The 16,535-nt window shown below is 53.0% G+C and overlaps 2 protein-coding genes across 5 annotated transcripts in view; both read left to right on the top strand.

The window, feature by feature from the left end:
* LOC116955383 (vacuolar protein sorting-associated protein 52 homolog) overlaps positions 1 to 7,735 on the top strand; it is a 31,298-nt gene extending 23,563 nt beyond the window's left edge. The window contains exons 12-16 of the mRNA XM_076053196.1: positions 983 to 1,090; positions 2,277 to 2,342; positions 4,084 to 4,195; positions 5,496 to 5,614; positions 5,899 to 7,735. Of these exons, the coding sequence (XP_075909311.1) occupies positions 983 to 1,090; positions 2,277 to 2,342; positions 4,084 to 4,195; positions 5,496 to 5,614; positions 5,899 to 6,045 (552 nt within the window). The 3' untranslated portion in view covers positions 6,046 to 7,735. The remainder of the gene's footprint in view (positions 1 to 982; positions 1,091 to 2,276; positions 2,343 to 4,083; positions 4,196 to 5,495; positions 5,615 to 5,898) is intronic.
* Positions 7,736 to 12,046: 4,311 nt separating this feature from the next.
* Positions 12,047 to 16,535, top strand: part of CNTRL (centriolin) — a 58,982-nt gene continuing 54,493 nt past the window's right edge. For all 4 annotated transcript variants that reach the window (XR_012929982.1, XM_076053179.1, XM_076053184.1 and 1 more), the window contains exon 1: positions 12,047 to 13,144. The gene's annotated coding sequence lies outside the window, so the exon portion shown is untranslated. The remainder of the gene's footprint in view (positions 13,145 to 16,535) is intronic.

Raw genomic sequence — 16,535 nt, 5'->3', positions numbered from 1 at the left:
GGTGGTGAGCGCGTGGGGTGGTGAGCGTGGGTGGTGAGCATGGGCGGTGAGCGTGGACGGTGAGCGTGGGCGGTGAGCGTGGGCGGTGAGCACGTGGGGTGAGCGTGGGTGGTGAGCGTGGGTGGTGAGAGCACGTGGTGGGCGTGCGTGGTGAGTGAGTGCAGTGTATAGCGCGCGCGTGTGTGTGTGCTGTTGTGTTATCCTGCCCTGTTGTTGGGATGTGTTGTGTTCTTATTGTTGTTTTGATGTGTTATTGTTGTTGTGTTGTTATTGTTGTGTTGTTATTGTTGTGTTATTGTTGTGTTGTTATTGTTGTGTTATTGTTGTTGTGTTGTTATTGTTGTGTTGTTATTGTTGTGTTATTGTTGTGTTGTTATTGTTGCATTGTTATTGTTATGTTGTGTTGTTATTGTTGTGTTATTGTTATGTTGTGTTGTTATTGTTGTGTTATTGTTGTTGTGTTGTTATGTTGTGTTGTTATTGTGTTGTTATTGTTATGTTGTGTTGTTATTGTTGTGTTGTTATTGTTGTTTTGATGTGTTATTGTTGTGTTGTTATTGTTGTGTTGTTATTGTTGTGTTGTTATTGTTATGTTGTGTTGTTATTGTTGTGTTGTTATTGTTATGTTGTGTTGTTATTGTTGTGTTGTTATTGTTATGTTGTTATTGTTGTTGTGTTGTTATTGTTATGTTGTTATTGTTGTGTTGTTATTGTTATGTTGTGTTGTTATTGTTGTGTTGTTATTGTTATGTTGTGTTGTTATTGTTGTGTTGTTATTGTTGTGTTGTTATTGTTGTGTTGTTATTGTTATGTTGTGTTGTTATTGTTGTGTTGTTATTGTTGTTTTGATGTGTTATTGTTGTGTTGTTATTGTTGTGTTGTTATTGTTGTGATGTTATTGTTGTGTTGTTATTGTTGTGTTGTTATTGTTGTGTTGTTATTGTTGTGTTGTTATTGTTGTGTTGTGTTGTGCCGTGACCAGGTGGAGGTGGAGAACTTCATTCTTCTCATGGCGGCCGAGTTCTCGTCGCGCAAGGAGCAGCTGGTGTTCCTCATCAACAACTACGACATGCTGCTGTCCGTGCTGCTGGTGAGCGGCTGCCTCGCTCACCACTCGCTCACCACTCGCTCACCGCTCGCTCACTCGCTCGCTCACTCGCTCGCCACACTCACTCACCGCTCGCTCACCACTCGCTCACCACTCGCTCACCGCTCACTCACTCACTCGCTCGCCACACTCACTCACCACTCGCTTACCACTCGCTAACACACTCACCGCTCGCTCACTCACTCACTCGCTCGCCACACTCACTCACCGCTCGCTTACCACTCGCTCACCACTCACTCACTCGCCGCCACACTCACCGCTCGCTCACCGCTCACTCACTCGCTCGCCACACTCACTCACCGCTCGCTCACCACTCGCTAACCACACTCACCGCTCACTCACTCACTCGCTCGCCACACTCACTCACCGCTCGCTTACCACTCGCTCGCCACACTCACCGCTCGCTCACCGCTCGCTCACTCGCTCGCCACACTCACTCACCGCTCGCTCACCACTCGCTCACCACTCGCTCACCGCTCACTCACTCACTCGCTCGCCACACTCACTCACCACTCGCTTACCACTCGCTAACCACACTCACCGCTCACTCACTCACTCGATCGCCACACTCACTCACCGCTCGCTTACCACTCGCTCACCACTCACTCACTCGCCGCCACACTCACCGCTCGCTCACCGCTCACTCACTCGCTCGCCACACTCACTCACCACTCGCTTACCACTCGCTAACCACACTCACCGCTCACTCACTCACTCGCTCGCCACACTCACTCACCGCTCGCTTACCACTCGCTCACCACTCACTCACTCGCCGCCACACTCACCGCTCGCTCACCGCTCACTCACTCGCTCGCCACACTCACTCACCACTCGCTTACCACTCGCTCACCACACTCACCGCTCACTCACTCACTCGCTCGCCACACTCACTCACCGCTCGCTAACCACACTCACCGCTCACTCGCCACACTCGCTCACCGCTCACTCACCACACTCACTCACCACTCGCTAACCACACTCACCGCTCACTCGCCACACTCACTCACCGCTCAATCGCCACACTCACCGCTCACTCGCCACACTCACTCACCACTCACTCGCCACACTCACTCACCACATTCACTAACCACACTCACCACATTCACTCACCATACTCACCACTCACCACACTCACTCACCGCTCACTAACCCCTCCCACCCCCGTCAGGAGCGGGCGGCTGAGGACAGCAAGGAGGTGGAGAGCTTCCAGCAGCTGCTGAACGCACGCACGCAGGTCAGGGGTCAATCCCTCTCGCTCTGGGGTCAGGGGTCAATCCCTCTTGCTCTGGGGTCAGGGGACAATCCCACTCGCTCTGGGATCAGGGGTCAATCCCACTCGCTCAGGGGTCAGGGGTCAATCCCTCTCGCTCTGGGGTCAATCCCTCGCTCTGGGGTCAGGGGTCAATTCCTCAGTCAGGGGTCAATCCCACTTGTTCTTGGGTCAGGGGTCAATTCCACTCACTTCAGGGGTCAATCTCAATCTCACTCGCTCTGGGGTCAGGGGTCAATCCCACTCGCTTTGGGGTCAAGGTTAAATCCCTCTTCCTCCCAGGTCAGGAGTCGCTCTTTCCTTGTCTCTCACTGTCTCTGTTTCTCTGTCTCTGCTGCTGTCTCCATCTGACTGTGTCCTCTCTCTCTGCCTCTCTGTCTCTCTCTCACCGTCTCTGTCTCTCTCTCTCTCCGTCTCTCTGTCTCTCTCTCACCGTCTCTCTGTCTCTCTCTCTCACCGTTTCTCTGTCTCTCTGTCTCTCTCACCGTCTCTCTGTCTCTCTATCACCGTGTCTCTGTCTCTCTCTATCTGTCTCTCTCACCGTCTCTCTGTGTCTCTGTCTCTCTCTCACCGTCTCTCTGCCTCTGTCTGTCTCTCTCTCTGTCTGTCTCCCTACCTCTCTCTCTCTCTCTGCCTCTCTCTCTCTGCCTCTCTGTCTCTCTCACCGTCTCTGTCTCTCTCACCGTCTCTGTCTCTCTCACCGTCTCTCTGTCTCTCTCTGCCTCTGTCTCTCTCTCACCGTTTCTCCGTCTCTCTCTCTGTCTCTCTCACCGTCTCTCTGTCTCTCTATCACCGTCTCTCTGTCTCTGTCTCTCTCTATCTGTCTCTCTCACCGTCTCTCTGTGTCTCTGTCTCTCTCTCTCTCACCGTCTCTCTGCCTCTGTCTCCCTGCCTCTGTCTGCCTCTGTCTCTCTCTCTGCCTCTGTCTCTCTCACCATCTCTGTCTCTCTCACCGTCTCTCTGTCTCTCTCTCTCACCGTCTCTCTGTCTCTCTTTCTGTCTCTCACCGTCTCTCTGTCTCTCTCTCACCGTCTCTCTGTCTCTCTCTCTCTCTGTGTCTCTGTCTCTCTCTCATCGTCTCTCTGCCTCTCTCTGTCTCTCTCTCTCCCTGCCTCTGTCTCTCTCTCACCGTCTCTCTGTCTCTCTCTCTCACCGTCTCTCTGTCTCTCTTTCTGTCTCTCACCGTCTCTCTGTCTCTCTCTCACCGTCTCTCTGTCTCTCTCTCTCTCTGTGTCTCTGTCTCTCTCTCATCGTCTCTCTGCCTCTCTCTGTCTCTCTCTCTCTCTGCCTCTGTCTCTCTCTCGGCCTCTCTGTCTCTCTCACCGTCTGTGTCTCTCTCACCGTCTCTCTGTCTCTCCCTGTCTCTGTCTCTCTCTCACCGTCTCTCTCTCTCTGCCTCCCTGCCTCTCTCTCTCACCGTCTCTGTCTCTCTCACCGTCTCTCTGTCTCTCCCTGTCTCTCCCTGCCTCTGTCTCTCTGTCTCTCTCTGTCTCTCTCACCGTCTCTCTCACCGTCTCTCTCACCGTCTCTCTGTCTCTCCCTGCCTCTGTCTCTCTCACCGTCTCTCTGTCTCTCTGTCTCTCTGCTTCTCTCTGCGGCCGCCATCTCTGTCTCTTGCTCTCCGTCTGCCCGGAGGGAGCCCCCCCCCCCCTCCTCCATCGTCACCCGGTGCGGCGCTCTCCCCTCCTCCCCCCCCCCTCCCCAGGAGTTTGTGGAGGAGATCCTGGCCCCGCCGTTTGGGGGGATGATCGCCTTCGTGAAGGAGGCCGAGGCTCTCACTGAGAAGGGGCAGCTCGAACGCATCCAGCTCCACGAGGGTGAGGGGTGCAGGGGGAGGGGGGCTACCGATGCTGGGGGGGCGGGGAGGGGGTGACCAGGTGGTGGGGGGGGGCGAATGGCAGCCACGGGAGGAGTGAGATGTGTGGAGGCGTCTCGGCAACAGTGGAGGGGTCCGGTGTCTCTGTGTCTCCCTGTGTCTCCCTGTGTGTCTGTGTCTCTGTCTCCCTGTGTCTCTGTGTCTCTCTGTGTCTCTGTGTCTCCCTGTGTCTCTGTGTCTCTCTGTGTCTCCCTGTGTCTCTGTGTCTCCCTGTGTCTCTGTGTCTCCCTGTGTCTCTGTGTCTCCCTGTGTCTCTGTGTCTCCCTGTGTCTCTGTGTCTCCCTGTGTCTCTGTGTCTCTGTGTCTCCTTTCACGTCCCCGTGTCTCTGTGTCTCCTTGTGTCTCCCTGTGTCTCTGTGTCTCCCTGTGTCTGTGTCTCTGTGTCTCCCTTCACGTCCCCGTGTCTCTGTGTCTCTGTGTCTCCCTGTGTCTCTGTCTCCCTGTGTCTCTGTGTCTCCCTTCACGTCCCCGTGTCTCCCTGTGTCTCTGTGTCTCCCTTCACGTCCCCGTGTCTCTGTGTCTCCCTGTGTCTCTGTGTCTCCCTGTGTCTTTCTTCACGTCCCCATGTCTCTGTGTCTCCCTGTGTCTCTGTGTCTCCCTGTGTCTCTCTTCACGTCCCCGTGTCTCTGTGTCTCCCTGTGTCTCTGTGTCTCCCTTCACGTCCCCGTGTCACTGTGTCTCCCTGTGTCTCTGTGTCTCCCTTCACATCCCAGTGTCTCTGTGTCTCCCTGTGTCTCTGTGTCTCTCTTCACGTCCCCGTGTCTCTGTGTCTCTCTGTGTCTGTCTCCCTGTGTCTCTGTGTCTCCCTTCACGTCCCCGTGTCTCTGTGTCTCCCTGTGTCCCTGTGTCTCCCTGTGTCTCTGTGTCTCCTTGTGTCTCTGTGTCTCCCTGTGTCTCTGTGTCTCCCTTCACGTCCCCGTGTCTCTGTGTCTCCCTGTGTCTCTGTGTCTCCCTTCACGTCCCCGTGTCTCCCCAGGGCTCCTCGTCTTTGTGTCTCCCCGTGTCTCTCCACGTCTCCCCGTCACTCCTTGCCAGTGTCTCCCCGTATCTACTTGTCTCTGTGGCTCCCCGTCACTCCTTGCCCGTGTCTCCCCGTATCTCCTTGTCTCTGTGTCTCCCTGCGTCACCTCGTGTCTCCCCGTGACTCCGTGTCTGTGTGTCCCCCATGTTCCCCGTGTCTCCCCCGTGTCTCCGTGTTGACATCCCCCCCGCGTCTCCCCGCGTGTCCCCGCGTCTCCCAGCGCACGTGGTGTCGCTGGTGCGTGGGTTCGGCTCAACGTGGAAGTCGGCGATCGAGGGCATCAACCAGGACGTGATGCGCTCCTTCACCAACTTCAAGAACGGCACCGGCATCATTCAGGTGACCACCGCCACTCACCGCCACTCACCACCCACCGTGAACACCACCTCACAGTAAGGCGGGGAGGGGGGCGGGGAGGGTGGAGCTCCAGCTCCTCGCCCTCCGACCCCACGTGCCGCTCTGCTCCGTCGCCCTCTGACCCCGTGGGGCCGCCCCCCCCCCCTCCCACGCCCTCCGACCCCACATGCCGCGCCCATCCCCCGCACTCCGACCCCGCGTGCCCGCCCCTCTTCCCTCGCCCTCTGACCCCCAATGCCCCCTCCCTCCCCTTCCACTCCGCGCAGGGCGCCCTCACGCAGCTCATCCAGTACTACCACCGCTTCCAGAAGGTGCTGTCCCAGCCGCCGTTCAAGAACCTGGCAGTGCGCGGGGAGCTTATCAACATCCACCACCTCATGGTGGAGGTGAAAAAGCACAAGCCCAACTTCTGAGATGGGGAGCAGGGGGGAGAGGGGCCTTATGCTGGGCGGGAGGTCCCTTGGGATTTGGCTGTTGGGGGCGTGTTCGGACTCATGAAGTTGGTGGTCGCGTGTATATTAACATCAAGGGATAGCTTGCAGTTAGGAGGGCGGTCGTAAATGCAGGAAGTTCATTCCAGGGGAGGGGTGGGGGTGGGGTACTTAAATAAAGTTGGGTAGGTCACTTAAGCCTGCTGAGGGCAGCGGTGGCCAATCGGCCAAGTTCCATGATCGTCCACTGTTGTGGATCTCGCCCAGTAGGCGTGCGGGGTGGGGGGGAGAGGGGGTGCGACTTCTCTATCCACCTCCAGAAATCCACGACCCAACGACCACCGCCCCCCCCACCACCACCGCCACCGCCACCACCACCACCGTCCTATCCTGCAAACGCGCCGAGCTTGCGCCAGCGCCGGGCACCGTCTGTCGGTGGACGGCGCTCCGCCTCTTCACCAATGATTCCATCTCAAGCCGAGGTTTTTTTTTTTTTATGCCTTTGCCGTCGGGCCGTGACGAGCGCCGCCCCCGCTCTCCGCTTGCGCCGTTCCCGCGGCGTTGCTTCTGATTTCTCCACCACAAAATCTCACGCGATCATCCACACCCCCCAGTGGCGGGGGGGCGGGGTGGGGGGTGGGGGGCGGTGACGGGGGGGGTCCAATTGGAAGGGACCTCCCTTAGAATTAGAATCTTTATTTAGACTGCGGGAGGAATCCGATGAGCTATGAAGCGCTTTTTCACTGATGTACAGTGTGGGGCACGAGGTCAGCGAGTTACAACAGCAGCACGACATACAAAGTTTGACACGCAGGACGCTTCCGCGACCAATGTTATTCATATCGAAGGTTTTTTTTTTATGGGGGGTTAAATCGCGTGGGTATAAATGTTGTGTCGTAACCCTCCAACCACCCGGCACAGCCAGTTAGGTTAGTCACGTGAACAAAACGCGCCAATTCGTTTACTACTTCAGCCCGCCGGACGTGTTGGGCGAGTAAATCCGCAACATTTACAATTTGAGGAACGCCACGTTTCGCAGGTAATTACGTCCAGCGTCAACGGGCGACATGCCAGAATACCTTTGTTATGGACAATATACACGCACACGATTGGAGTGCAAGATAGAGAGAAAGTGGTAAGCGAGTCACTACGTATAAATACGTAACAAGTTCATTATTTATGTAAGTCTGATTTAACAGGCTCGGGGCAAAGGGCAGCACGTAGCAGCAGGACTCCCAGCCCCCACGCGAAGACAGAGCCGCAGCCGCAGTAGCAGTAGTCACTCAACACGATGGGACACATTAACGAGCTATCGGTCCTGCACAGGTGAGAATCAGTTAGAGTGGACGGGGAGGGGCGTGCCGTGTGTGGGGAGGAGGGTCCCTTGCAAATAATCATGGACTCGTCGGCTACTTCTTTCGAGAGGAGAGAGAGAGGCATTATAAACAGCAGGGTTGGTGGTGGTGGGTCACTTTGATTGGCTGTTGGGGGGGGTCTCCTTTACACTGGTCACTGGTGTGGAAGTGCTCCGGCACCACGCTGGGGGGGGGGGGGTGCCGTGGTGCGTGCGAACGCTGCGGTGTAAATGATTGTGAGCTCGCGCGTTGCCCCCTGCCCCCCTTCCCCAACCGCGCTCGGATTGTGGATTAAAGGCCGGCCGTTGTCATTGCGATTTCGTTCTCCGCTTTCCGTTCATTTTGCCATCAATCGTGGGGGGTGGGGGGGGTAACCCTCGCCCTAGGTGACACGCGCGCGCTTCCATTGGTCGATCCTCCGTTGTTTTGCGCGACGCGGAGAAGCGAGCGAGCCCTCCGATTGGTCGATCCTCTGTTGTTTTGCGCGACGCGGAGAAGCGAGCGAGCCCTCCGATTGGTCGATCCTCCGTTGTTTTGCGCGACGCGGAGAAGCGAGCAAGCCCTCCGATTGGTCGATCCTCCGTTGTTTTGCGCGACGCGGAGAAGCGAGCGAGCCCTCCGATTGGTCGATCCTCCGTTGTTTTGCGCGACGCGGAGAAGCGAGCGAGCCCTCCGATTGGTCGATCCTCCGTTGTTTTGCGCGACGCGGAGAAGCGAGCGAGCCCTCCGATTGGTCGGCTGCTGGATCCGCATTCACGTCCGAAATGAGGAAGCCACAGGGAGCTATGCGCTTTCAAATCGTCTAGATCGACTAAACTCGTTTGTTTAGAACTGCTTTTAGTGTTTAGTTTGTTCTTCCCCCTGCACCTCCGATTCGCGTGGTGCGAAAGAAGTTCAACATGCATACACTACACAGTACACGATACACTACACAGCTACACACCACTATACACTACAATATTGTACACTACACTTTTATACACTGGATTACGCCACTAGTACATTGGAAACGCGTTTCTTCAGAACCGCTCTTTTGTATTTAGTTTGTTGTCCTTCCCCCGCACCTACGAACTTATTTCGCAATGTACGTTGCGAAATAAGTTCAACATACATACTGCCCATAGGCTGACACTACCCATAGACTCAACACTGCACCGCCGATTCGTATGGTTGGCTACGTACGGCGCAGAAGAAGTTCACCATGCATCTGTGCGCCAGGTAGATACACTCGTCCGATTGGTGGCCGCTGTCACGTGGCGACCTCACCTCCCTTTTTTGCGATTGGCACAATTGGGAGTGGGCGTCGCCGCGAGGGCGGTACTGTGCAGCAGAGTGTGATTTAATCTCCATCTGTTCCAACATGCTTCCCGTGGGTGAGCGTCAAGGAGAAGGCGGCACAGCAAAGTGTGGACTCCACCTGTTCTGTCTGTACGGGATCGAGTGTTTCCCCTTCACACGCGGGTTTCCCCTTCACACGGGTAATCACTCATTGGTTGGCTAATAACACCTCAGTACACAGCGTGGCCCAAAATACATGATAGATATAGCGTTATTATATTTCAACAAATCACCTGTGGTTTAATTTATTTTTTAACAAATTATCTTGAAATAAATGTAGAGCTTTGTAATTATTACAGCTGCATTGTTTAGCATCCATTGAAAATAAAAACTAATTGAACTCGTTCGCCTTGAATCAAATTTCTTTCCATTTTTGAAATAGCTCCTTAATAATCGTTGATAAAACAAAATAATGTTAACTTAAAGCAAAAATATTGAAAATGGTTTAATTCCGATGTTAAAATAAATGAAATAAACCGGTCGTGTCCTGACTTTTGTGCCGACCTATACAGAGGACCACAGAGCTGGGGGCAATTGTTGCCGACTGCCAACTTGTAACACTGCGCCGCCCGACTATAGGAAGGGTCATTGCCCGAAACGTCTAGATTTTTCCCTTTTAAGGCCACACACACACAGAGTGTATACCAATAAAACCAATACCCATTTCGCCACGATGTGACGGTGACGTCACCACGGCAGCTGTGCCAGGCTAGGTGCACCTTGTGCCAGGCTAGGTGCACCTTGTGCCGTGAGGCTCGCTGTGACGGGGAGGTCACGGGACAAGACGACCCTGCAGCAGGTGCTGTGGGTCGACTCGCATGGCTGACTAAAGTTGTTTGTGAGGCATCATCGGACACAGAATCAAAATCTTTGTACTCCAGGAGGAATCCGAAGAGCTATGAAGCACACGGTAGGAGTACAAAGGTAAGCAAATCACTAACGAAAAAATTAAATAAGGGGCCGTCTATAAATGACGTCACGCGATTTTTGACCCCCCTTCGTCACGCGACGTCACAAAAAGTCAGACCCCCCCCCTCAGATATGACGTCACAAAGCTGCCCCCCCCCCTCAAAAATAAAACACGCTTCAAATCGCTTTAAACTATTGTCATTGTAGTGCGTATTTAATGTGGTGCTGACACTTTGATGTTGTAGGAGAAAACATTAAAAAGTCTAATTAAGTAGAACGTGTCTATTTAAAGTTGTGCTTTTTGATGTGACGTCACATTTCTCAAACCCCCGCTCGTCACACATCGTCACAAATGTCTGACCCCCCCCCCCCCCACTAGGTGCGTGGCGTCAAAATGCGCAACTTTAAATAAATATAGACAACACGTTCTACTTAATTAAATAGACTTTTTAATAAATGTTTTCTCCTACAACATCAGAGTTAGGCCTCGGCAAGGTAAGGTAATTTACCTTTTTTTAACCGGGTAAAAGGGTAAAGGTAAAGGTGTCGACATGCCAAGGGGTAAGGTAAAGGGTATGGTATAGGTAGCTCGGAAGAATTACCCGGTAGGGTAAAGGTAGCGCAAAGTATTAACCCGGTAAATACGGTGCCTTGTTTACTACTAAAAGCTCCATGGCGCAGTCCGTGGCCTCCATATATTTTATTATTATATTGTTTCCCTTCAACGTGACTTTACCGAAAGAACCAAGAATATGAATCACTGCAGTCACGAAAGCTTTAAATCAAAAGTAATATATTTTTTTTAAACTTTTTTTTTAAAAACACGCTGTTATGAAATGTGCGAGTAAATGGCAGAACTCCACGACTCCAGGAAGTGGCCCCGAAGCTTGCCACAACGTAAGGGGGCCGTGGGCAATTACAGCCAACGTCAGTTGACAGTGGACAATTAGACCCAAGCCAAAACATAACATATAAAAAATGATTTAAAGCTTTCGTGACCGCAGTGACAATATAGACAATTTCAACCGAGAAGATGGATTCTGGCTTAGCAATCATTGGAAGGATTTGATAAACCATTTCGGGTCTTAATTGATTGTTCACGCTTACGGTGGCTTTCAGACAGCATACATTAATTTTTCGTCTTCCCCCCTCCTCTTTTCAGAACATAGATGGACTCGTCCATCTAAACAAACTGTCAAATCGCTCTCCGTGGTGCTAACGTTTTAAAAATAAATACAAACCGCCACTTCTTTCAAATGTTTCTTGCCGTTGGTTTTTCACACCTGGTGATGACTGCTTGCGTTGCAGTCGAAACGTCGTGAGAATTTTATTGTTTTATATATATTATTATTTTATTGTTTCCCTTCAACGTGACTTTACCGAAAGAACCAAAAATATATATGTTTAAAAACATTTTTATTTTATTTTTAATGATAGAATATATTATTGTCATCAGTTTGACATAAGTATACCACGTTTGCAGTCGATACCAGATTGCGAAGTGGGTTAAAATTGAGTTACAAGACTTGATGATACAACGACAACAACAACAGAGTGAGTTAAAAGAAAGCGTGTAAAATTGGAATAATCGAGAGTATTCTAGATGAATAAAGCGCTCTACCTAGCATTTACCTGTTATAAACCTTGTTCATGTGTAGAAGTACTCCAGTAATTACCCTGTAATCGGGTAATTTGTATGGGGTAAGGGTAAAAGGTAGGGTAAAGGTAGGCTCGCTGCTTTTAACCTTTTACCTTACTTGCTGAAGGGTAAAAGGTAGGGTAGAGTGATTGTATTGTGGTAAGGTAAAGGTAGGTTCGTTGTTTTTACCCTTTTACCTTACCTGCTGAAGGGTAAAAGGTAGGGTAGAGTGATTGTATTGTGATTGTATTGTGATAAGGTAAAAGGTAGGGTAAAGGTAGGCTCGTTGTTTTTACCTTACCTTGCCGAGGCCTAATCAGAGTGGAGCGCCACATTAAATACGCACTACAATGACAATAGTTTAAAGCGATTTGAAGCATGTTTTATATTTTTTTTGGGGGGGGGGCAGAGCTTTGTGACGTCATGTTTGTGGGGGGGGTCTGACTTTTTGTGACGTCGTGTGACGAAGGGGGGGGGGTCAAAAATCGTCCAAAATCGCGCGACGTCATTTATAGACGGCCCCATATACAGCAGCAGGCGTCAGGGTCGGGATCGAACCCACGACCTCCTGTACACCAGGCGAGGTAGTTAACATCTCATAGCCATCGCGTGTGTCTGACGATGTCACGTTTCTGCGCCGTCGAGATCCCCCCCCCTCCATCTTAGGTGAGGATTGGCAGCCACCTTGAGTAGGGGGAGGGGTGGTAGGGAGCCGCTTGTTGATGACATCACGCCCGGTCCCCACCCCCGCTCACGCGCTCGCGCCACCCTGAGCAAGATGGCGTCGCGAGGGGGCCCGCGCGTTGCCTTGGAGACGGCGCGACGCGGTGGCGGCGCGGCGCGAATCTCGCGCGGCGGCGGCGGTGACTCCTCGCTGAGTCCACCCGAGGCAGAGTCGCTGAGTCCACCCCAGTCAGAGTTCCTGAGTCCACCCGAGTCTCCCTCGGTCGACCATAGTCAGGGTCCCTCAGTCGACCCCAGTCAGGGTCCCTCAGTCGACCCCAGTCAGGGTGCTTAAGTCAACCAGAGTGTCCCTCAGTCGACCCGAGTCAGGGTGCTTAAGTCAACCAGAGTGTCCCTCAGTCGACCCCAGTCAGGGTGCTTAAGTCAACCAGAGTGTCCCTCAGTCGACCCTAGTCAGGGTGCTTAAGTCAACCAGAGTGTCCCTCAGTCGACCCTAGTCAGGGTGCTTAAGTCAACCAGAGTGTCCCTCAGTCGACCCTAGTCAGGGTGCTCAAGTCAACCAGAGTGTCCCTCAGTCGGCCCTAGTCATGGTGCTTAAGTCAACCAGAGTGTCCCTCAGTCGACCCTAGTCAGGGTGCTTAAGTCAATCAGAGTGTCCCTCAGTCGACCCTAGTCAGGGTGCTTAAGTCAACCAGAGTGTCCCTCAGTCGACCCTAGTCAGGGTGCTTAAGTCAACCAGAGTGTCCCTCAGTCGACCCTAGTCATGGTGCTTAAGTCAACCAGAGTGTCCCTCAGTCGATCCTAGTCAGGGTCCCTAAGTCAACCAGAGTGTCCCTCAGTCGACCCTAGTCAGGGTCCTTAAGTCAACCAGAGTGTCCCTCAGTCGACCCCAGTCAGGGTCCTTAAGTCAACCAGAGTGTGCCTCAGTCGACCCTAGTCAGGGTGCTTAAGTCAACCAGAGTGTGCCTCAGTTGACCCTAGTCAGGGTGCTTAAGTCAACCAGAGTGTCCCTCAGTCGACCCTAGTCAGGGTGCTTAAGTCAACCAGAGTGTCCCTCAGTCCACCCGTGTCAGATGTATTGAGTCGACCCAAATCTCCCTCAGTCCACCCGTGTCAGAGTTCCTAAGTCGACCCGAATATCGCCGAGTCTACCTGAGTGAGTAAACCCGTGTCTACCTGAGTGAGTAAACCCGTGTCTACCTGAGTGAGTAAACCCGTGTCTACCTGAGTGAGTAAACTCGTGTCTACCTGAGTGAGTGAACCCGTGTCTACCTGAGTGAGTAAACCCGTGTCTACCTGAGTGAGTAAACGCGTGTCTACCTGAGTGAGTAAACCCGTGTCTACCTGAGTGAGTAAACCCGTGTCTACCTGAGTGAGTAAACCCGTGTCTACCTGAGTGAGTAAACCTGTGTCTACCTGAGTGAGTAAACCCGTGTCTACCTGAGTGAGTAAACCCGTGTCTACCTGAGTGAGTAAACCCGTGTCTACCTGAGTGAGTAAACCCGTGTCTACCTGAGTGAGTGAACCCGTGTCTACCTGAGTGAGTAAACCCGAGTCTACCTGAGTGAGTGAACCCGTGTCTACCTGAGTGAGTAAACCCGTGTCTACCTGAGTGAGTAAACCCGTGTCTACCTGAGTGAGTAAACCCGTGTCTACCTGAGTGAGTAAACCCGTGTCTACCTGAGTGAGTAAACCCGTGACTACCTGATTGAGTAAACCCGTGTCTACCTGAGTGAGTAAACCCGTGTCTACCTGAGTGAGTCCACCTGTGACTACCTGAGTGAGTAAACCCGTGTCTACCTGAGTGAGTCAACCCGTGTCTACCTGAGTGAGTAAACCCGTGTCTACCTGAGTGAGTAAACCCGTGTCTACCTGAGTGAGTAACCTGTGTCTACCTGAGTGAGTAAACCCGTGTCTACCTGAGTGAGTGAACCCGTGTCTACCTGAGTGAGTCCACCTGTGACTACCTGAGTGAGTAAACCCGTGTCTACCTGAGTGAGTAAACCCGTGTCTACCTGAGTGAGTAAACCCGTGTCTACCTGAGTGAGTAAACCTGTCTACCTGAGTAAGTAAACCTGTGTCTACCTGAGTGAGTAAACCCGTGTCTACCTGAGTGAGTAGACCCGTGTCTACCTGAGTAAGTAAACCTGTCTACCTGAGTGAGTAAACCTGTGTCTACCTGAGTGAGTAAACCCGTGTCTACCTGAGTGAGTAAACCCGTGTCTACCTGAGTGAGTAAACCCGTGTCTACCTGAGTGAGTAAACCCGTGTCTACCTGAGTGAGTAAATTCGTGTTTACCTGAGTGAGTAAATCTGTGTCTACCTGAGTGAGTAAACCCGTGTCTACCTGAGTGAGTAAACCCGAGTCTACCTGAGTGAGTAAACCTGTCTACCCGAGTCTCCCTGAGTCTGCCTATCCGCCTCCCCTGAAACTCTCCAACTCTCACTGACTCTCCCCGTCTCTCCCTCCCTCACAGTTGTCTGTATGTACTGTACTGTATGATGAGCTTCTTTCGCACCGTACGTAGCCAATCGTACTCCCCGCTCCTCCATCTCCCTCATCCTTGCTCTCCCTACGTCTCTCCCCTGTCTCCCCGTGTCTCTCTCCCCGTGTCTCTCTCCCCGCGTCTCTCTCCCCGTGTCTTTCTCCCCCGTATCTCTCTCCCCCGTCTCCCCTGTCTCTCTCCCCCACGTCTCTCTCCCCGTGTCTTTCTCCCCCGTGTCTCTCTCACCTGTCTCCCCGTGTCTCTCTCCCCGTGTCTTTCTCCCTCGTGTCTCTCTCCCCTGTCTCTATCCCCCGTGTCCCTCTCCCCGCGTCTCTCTCCCCTGTCTCCCCGTGTCTCTTTACCCCGTGTCTCTCTCCCCGTGTCTCTCTCCCCTGTCTCTCTCCCCTGTCTCTCTTCCCCGTGTCCCTCTCCCCGTGTCTTTCTCCCGTCTCCCCGTGTCTCTCTCCCCACGTCTCTCTCCCCCGTGTCTCTCTCCCCTGTCTCCCCGTGTCTCTCTCCCCCGTGTCTCTCTCCCCTGTCTCTCTCCCCGTGTCTCTCTCCCCTGTCTCCCCGTGTCTCTCTCCCCTGTCTCCCCGTGTCTCTCTCCCCCGTGTCTCTCTCCCCTGTCTCTCTCCCCGTGTCTCTCTCCCCTGTCTCTCTCCCCCATGTCTCTCTCCCCCGTGTCTCTCTCCCCGTGTCTCTCTCCCCCGTGTCCCTCTCCCCTGTCTCCCCGTGTCTCTCTCCCCTGTCTCCCCGTGTCTCTCTCCCCGTGTCTCTCTCCCCGTCTCTCTCCCCTGTTTCTCTCCCCCGTGTCCCTCTCCCCGCGTCTCTCTCCCCTGTCTCCCCGTGTCTCTCTCCCCCGTGTCCCTCTCCCCTCTCTCCCCTGTCTCCCCGTGTCTCACTCCCCCGTGTCTCTCTCCCCTGTCTCCCCATGTTTCTCTCCCCGTGTCTCTCTCCACGAACATGATCTCTCCTGCCCGGGTAGAGAGATCACAAGCGCCATCCTCTTTCTCTCTCCCCGCGTCTCTCCCCCGAGACCCTGAGTCTCCCTGCTCTACTCTTTGGTTCTATTGGGTAAAGTCACGTAGGTGAAAATAAAATAACAAAAAATCACGACGTTTCGGCCACAACACAAGCGGCCTTCATCAGGTGAAGGGACGAGACTGTCTGGAGGACAGCGCTGGAGTGGGAGAAGCCACGCTTAGATCACGACCTTTAAGCTTGTGATCGCGGCATCTTTTGAGGAAGGTCAGCGTCTCGATGAGTTGCGACTTCTTGTCCCGTTGTCTCTTAAAAGCTCTAACAGATAGGTGAAAGCCCTCCCCATAGAGGTTATCAATTCTAGATTTAAAGCTTTCGTGACTGCTAGGATCCATACTCTTTGGTTCTATTTTTTTGTTATTTTATTTTCACCTACGTGACTTTACCCAATAGAACCAAAGAGTATGGATCCTAGCAGTCACGAAAGCTTTAAATCTAGAATCTCCCTGCTCTCTTGACTAACGTGCGCCGTGCAGAAGGTCCATTGACCGAAACGTCGCCTATTATATATTATTCAATGCGTTTTAAAGCCGCGGTTTTATTCTGTTAAATCAGTTTAATAACGCGTATGCTTTCGCGACCAATATTATTCACAATAAAGGGGGAGGGGGTTTTTGGTGTTAAATCGCGTTAATATAATGTTCTGTTAAATACCAACGGGAGGACATTCTCTCTCTCTCTCCTCCTCGTCTACGACTCCTCCACCCCGGCTCTCGTTGACCTATTGACCTTCCTACAAGTGCCCCCCCCCCGGGGTTCGCGTCTCTGGGTGGTCTCGTTGACCTATTGACCTTCCTACCAGTGCCCCCCGGGGTTTGCGTCTCTGGGTAGTGTCGTTGACCTATTGACCTTCCTACAAGTGCCCCCCCTGGGATTTTCGTCTCTGGATGGTGTCGTTGACCTATTGACCTTCCTACAAGTGCCCCCCCCCTGGGGTTTGCGTCTCTGGGTGGTGTCGTTGACCTATTGACCTTCCTACAAGTGCCCCCCCCCCGGGGTTTGCATCTCTGGGTGATGTCG

This window comes from Petromyzon marinus, chromosome 59 (genome assembly GCF_048934315.1).
Source record: "Petromyzon marinus isolate PM22_M1 ecotype Great Lakes invasive population chromosome 59, UKy_Petmar_22M1.pri1.0, whole genome shotgun sequence".
Lineage (NCBI taxonomy): Eukaryota > Metazoa > Chordata > Hyperoartia > Petromyzontiformes > Petromyzontidae > Petromyzon > Petromyzon marinus.
This window is presented reverse-complemented; position numbering and strand designations above follow the sequence as displayed.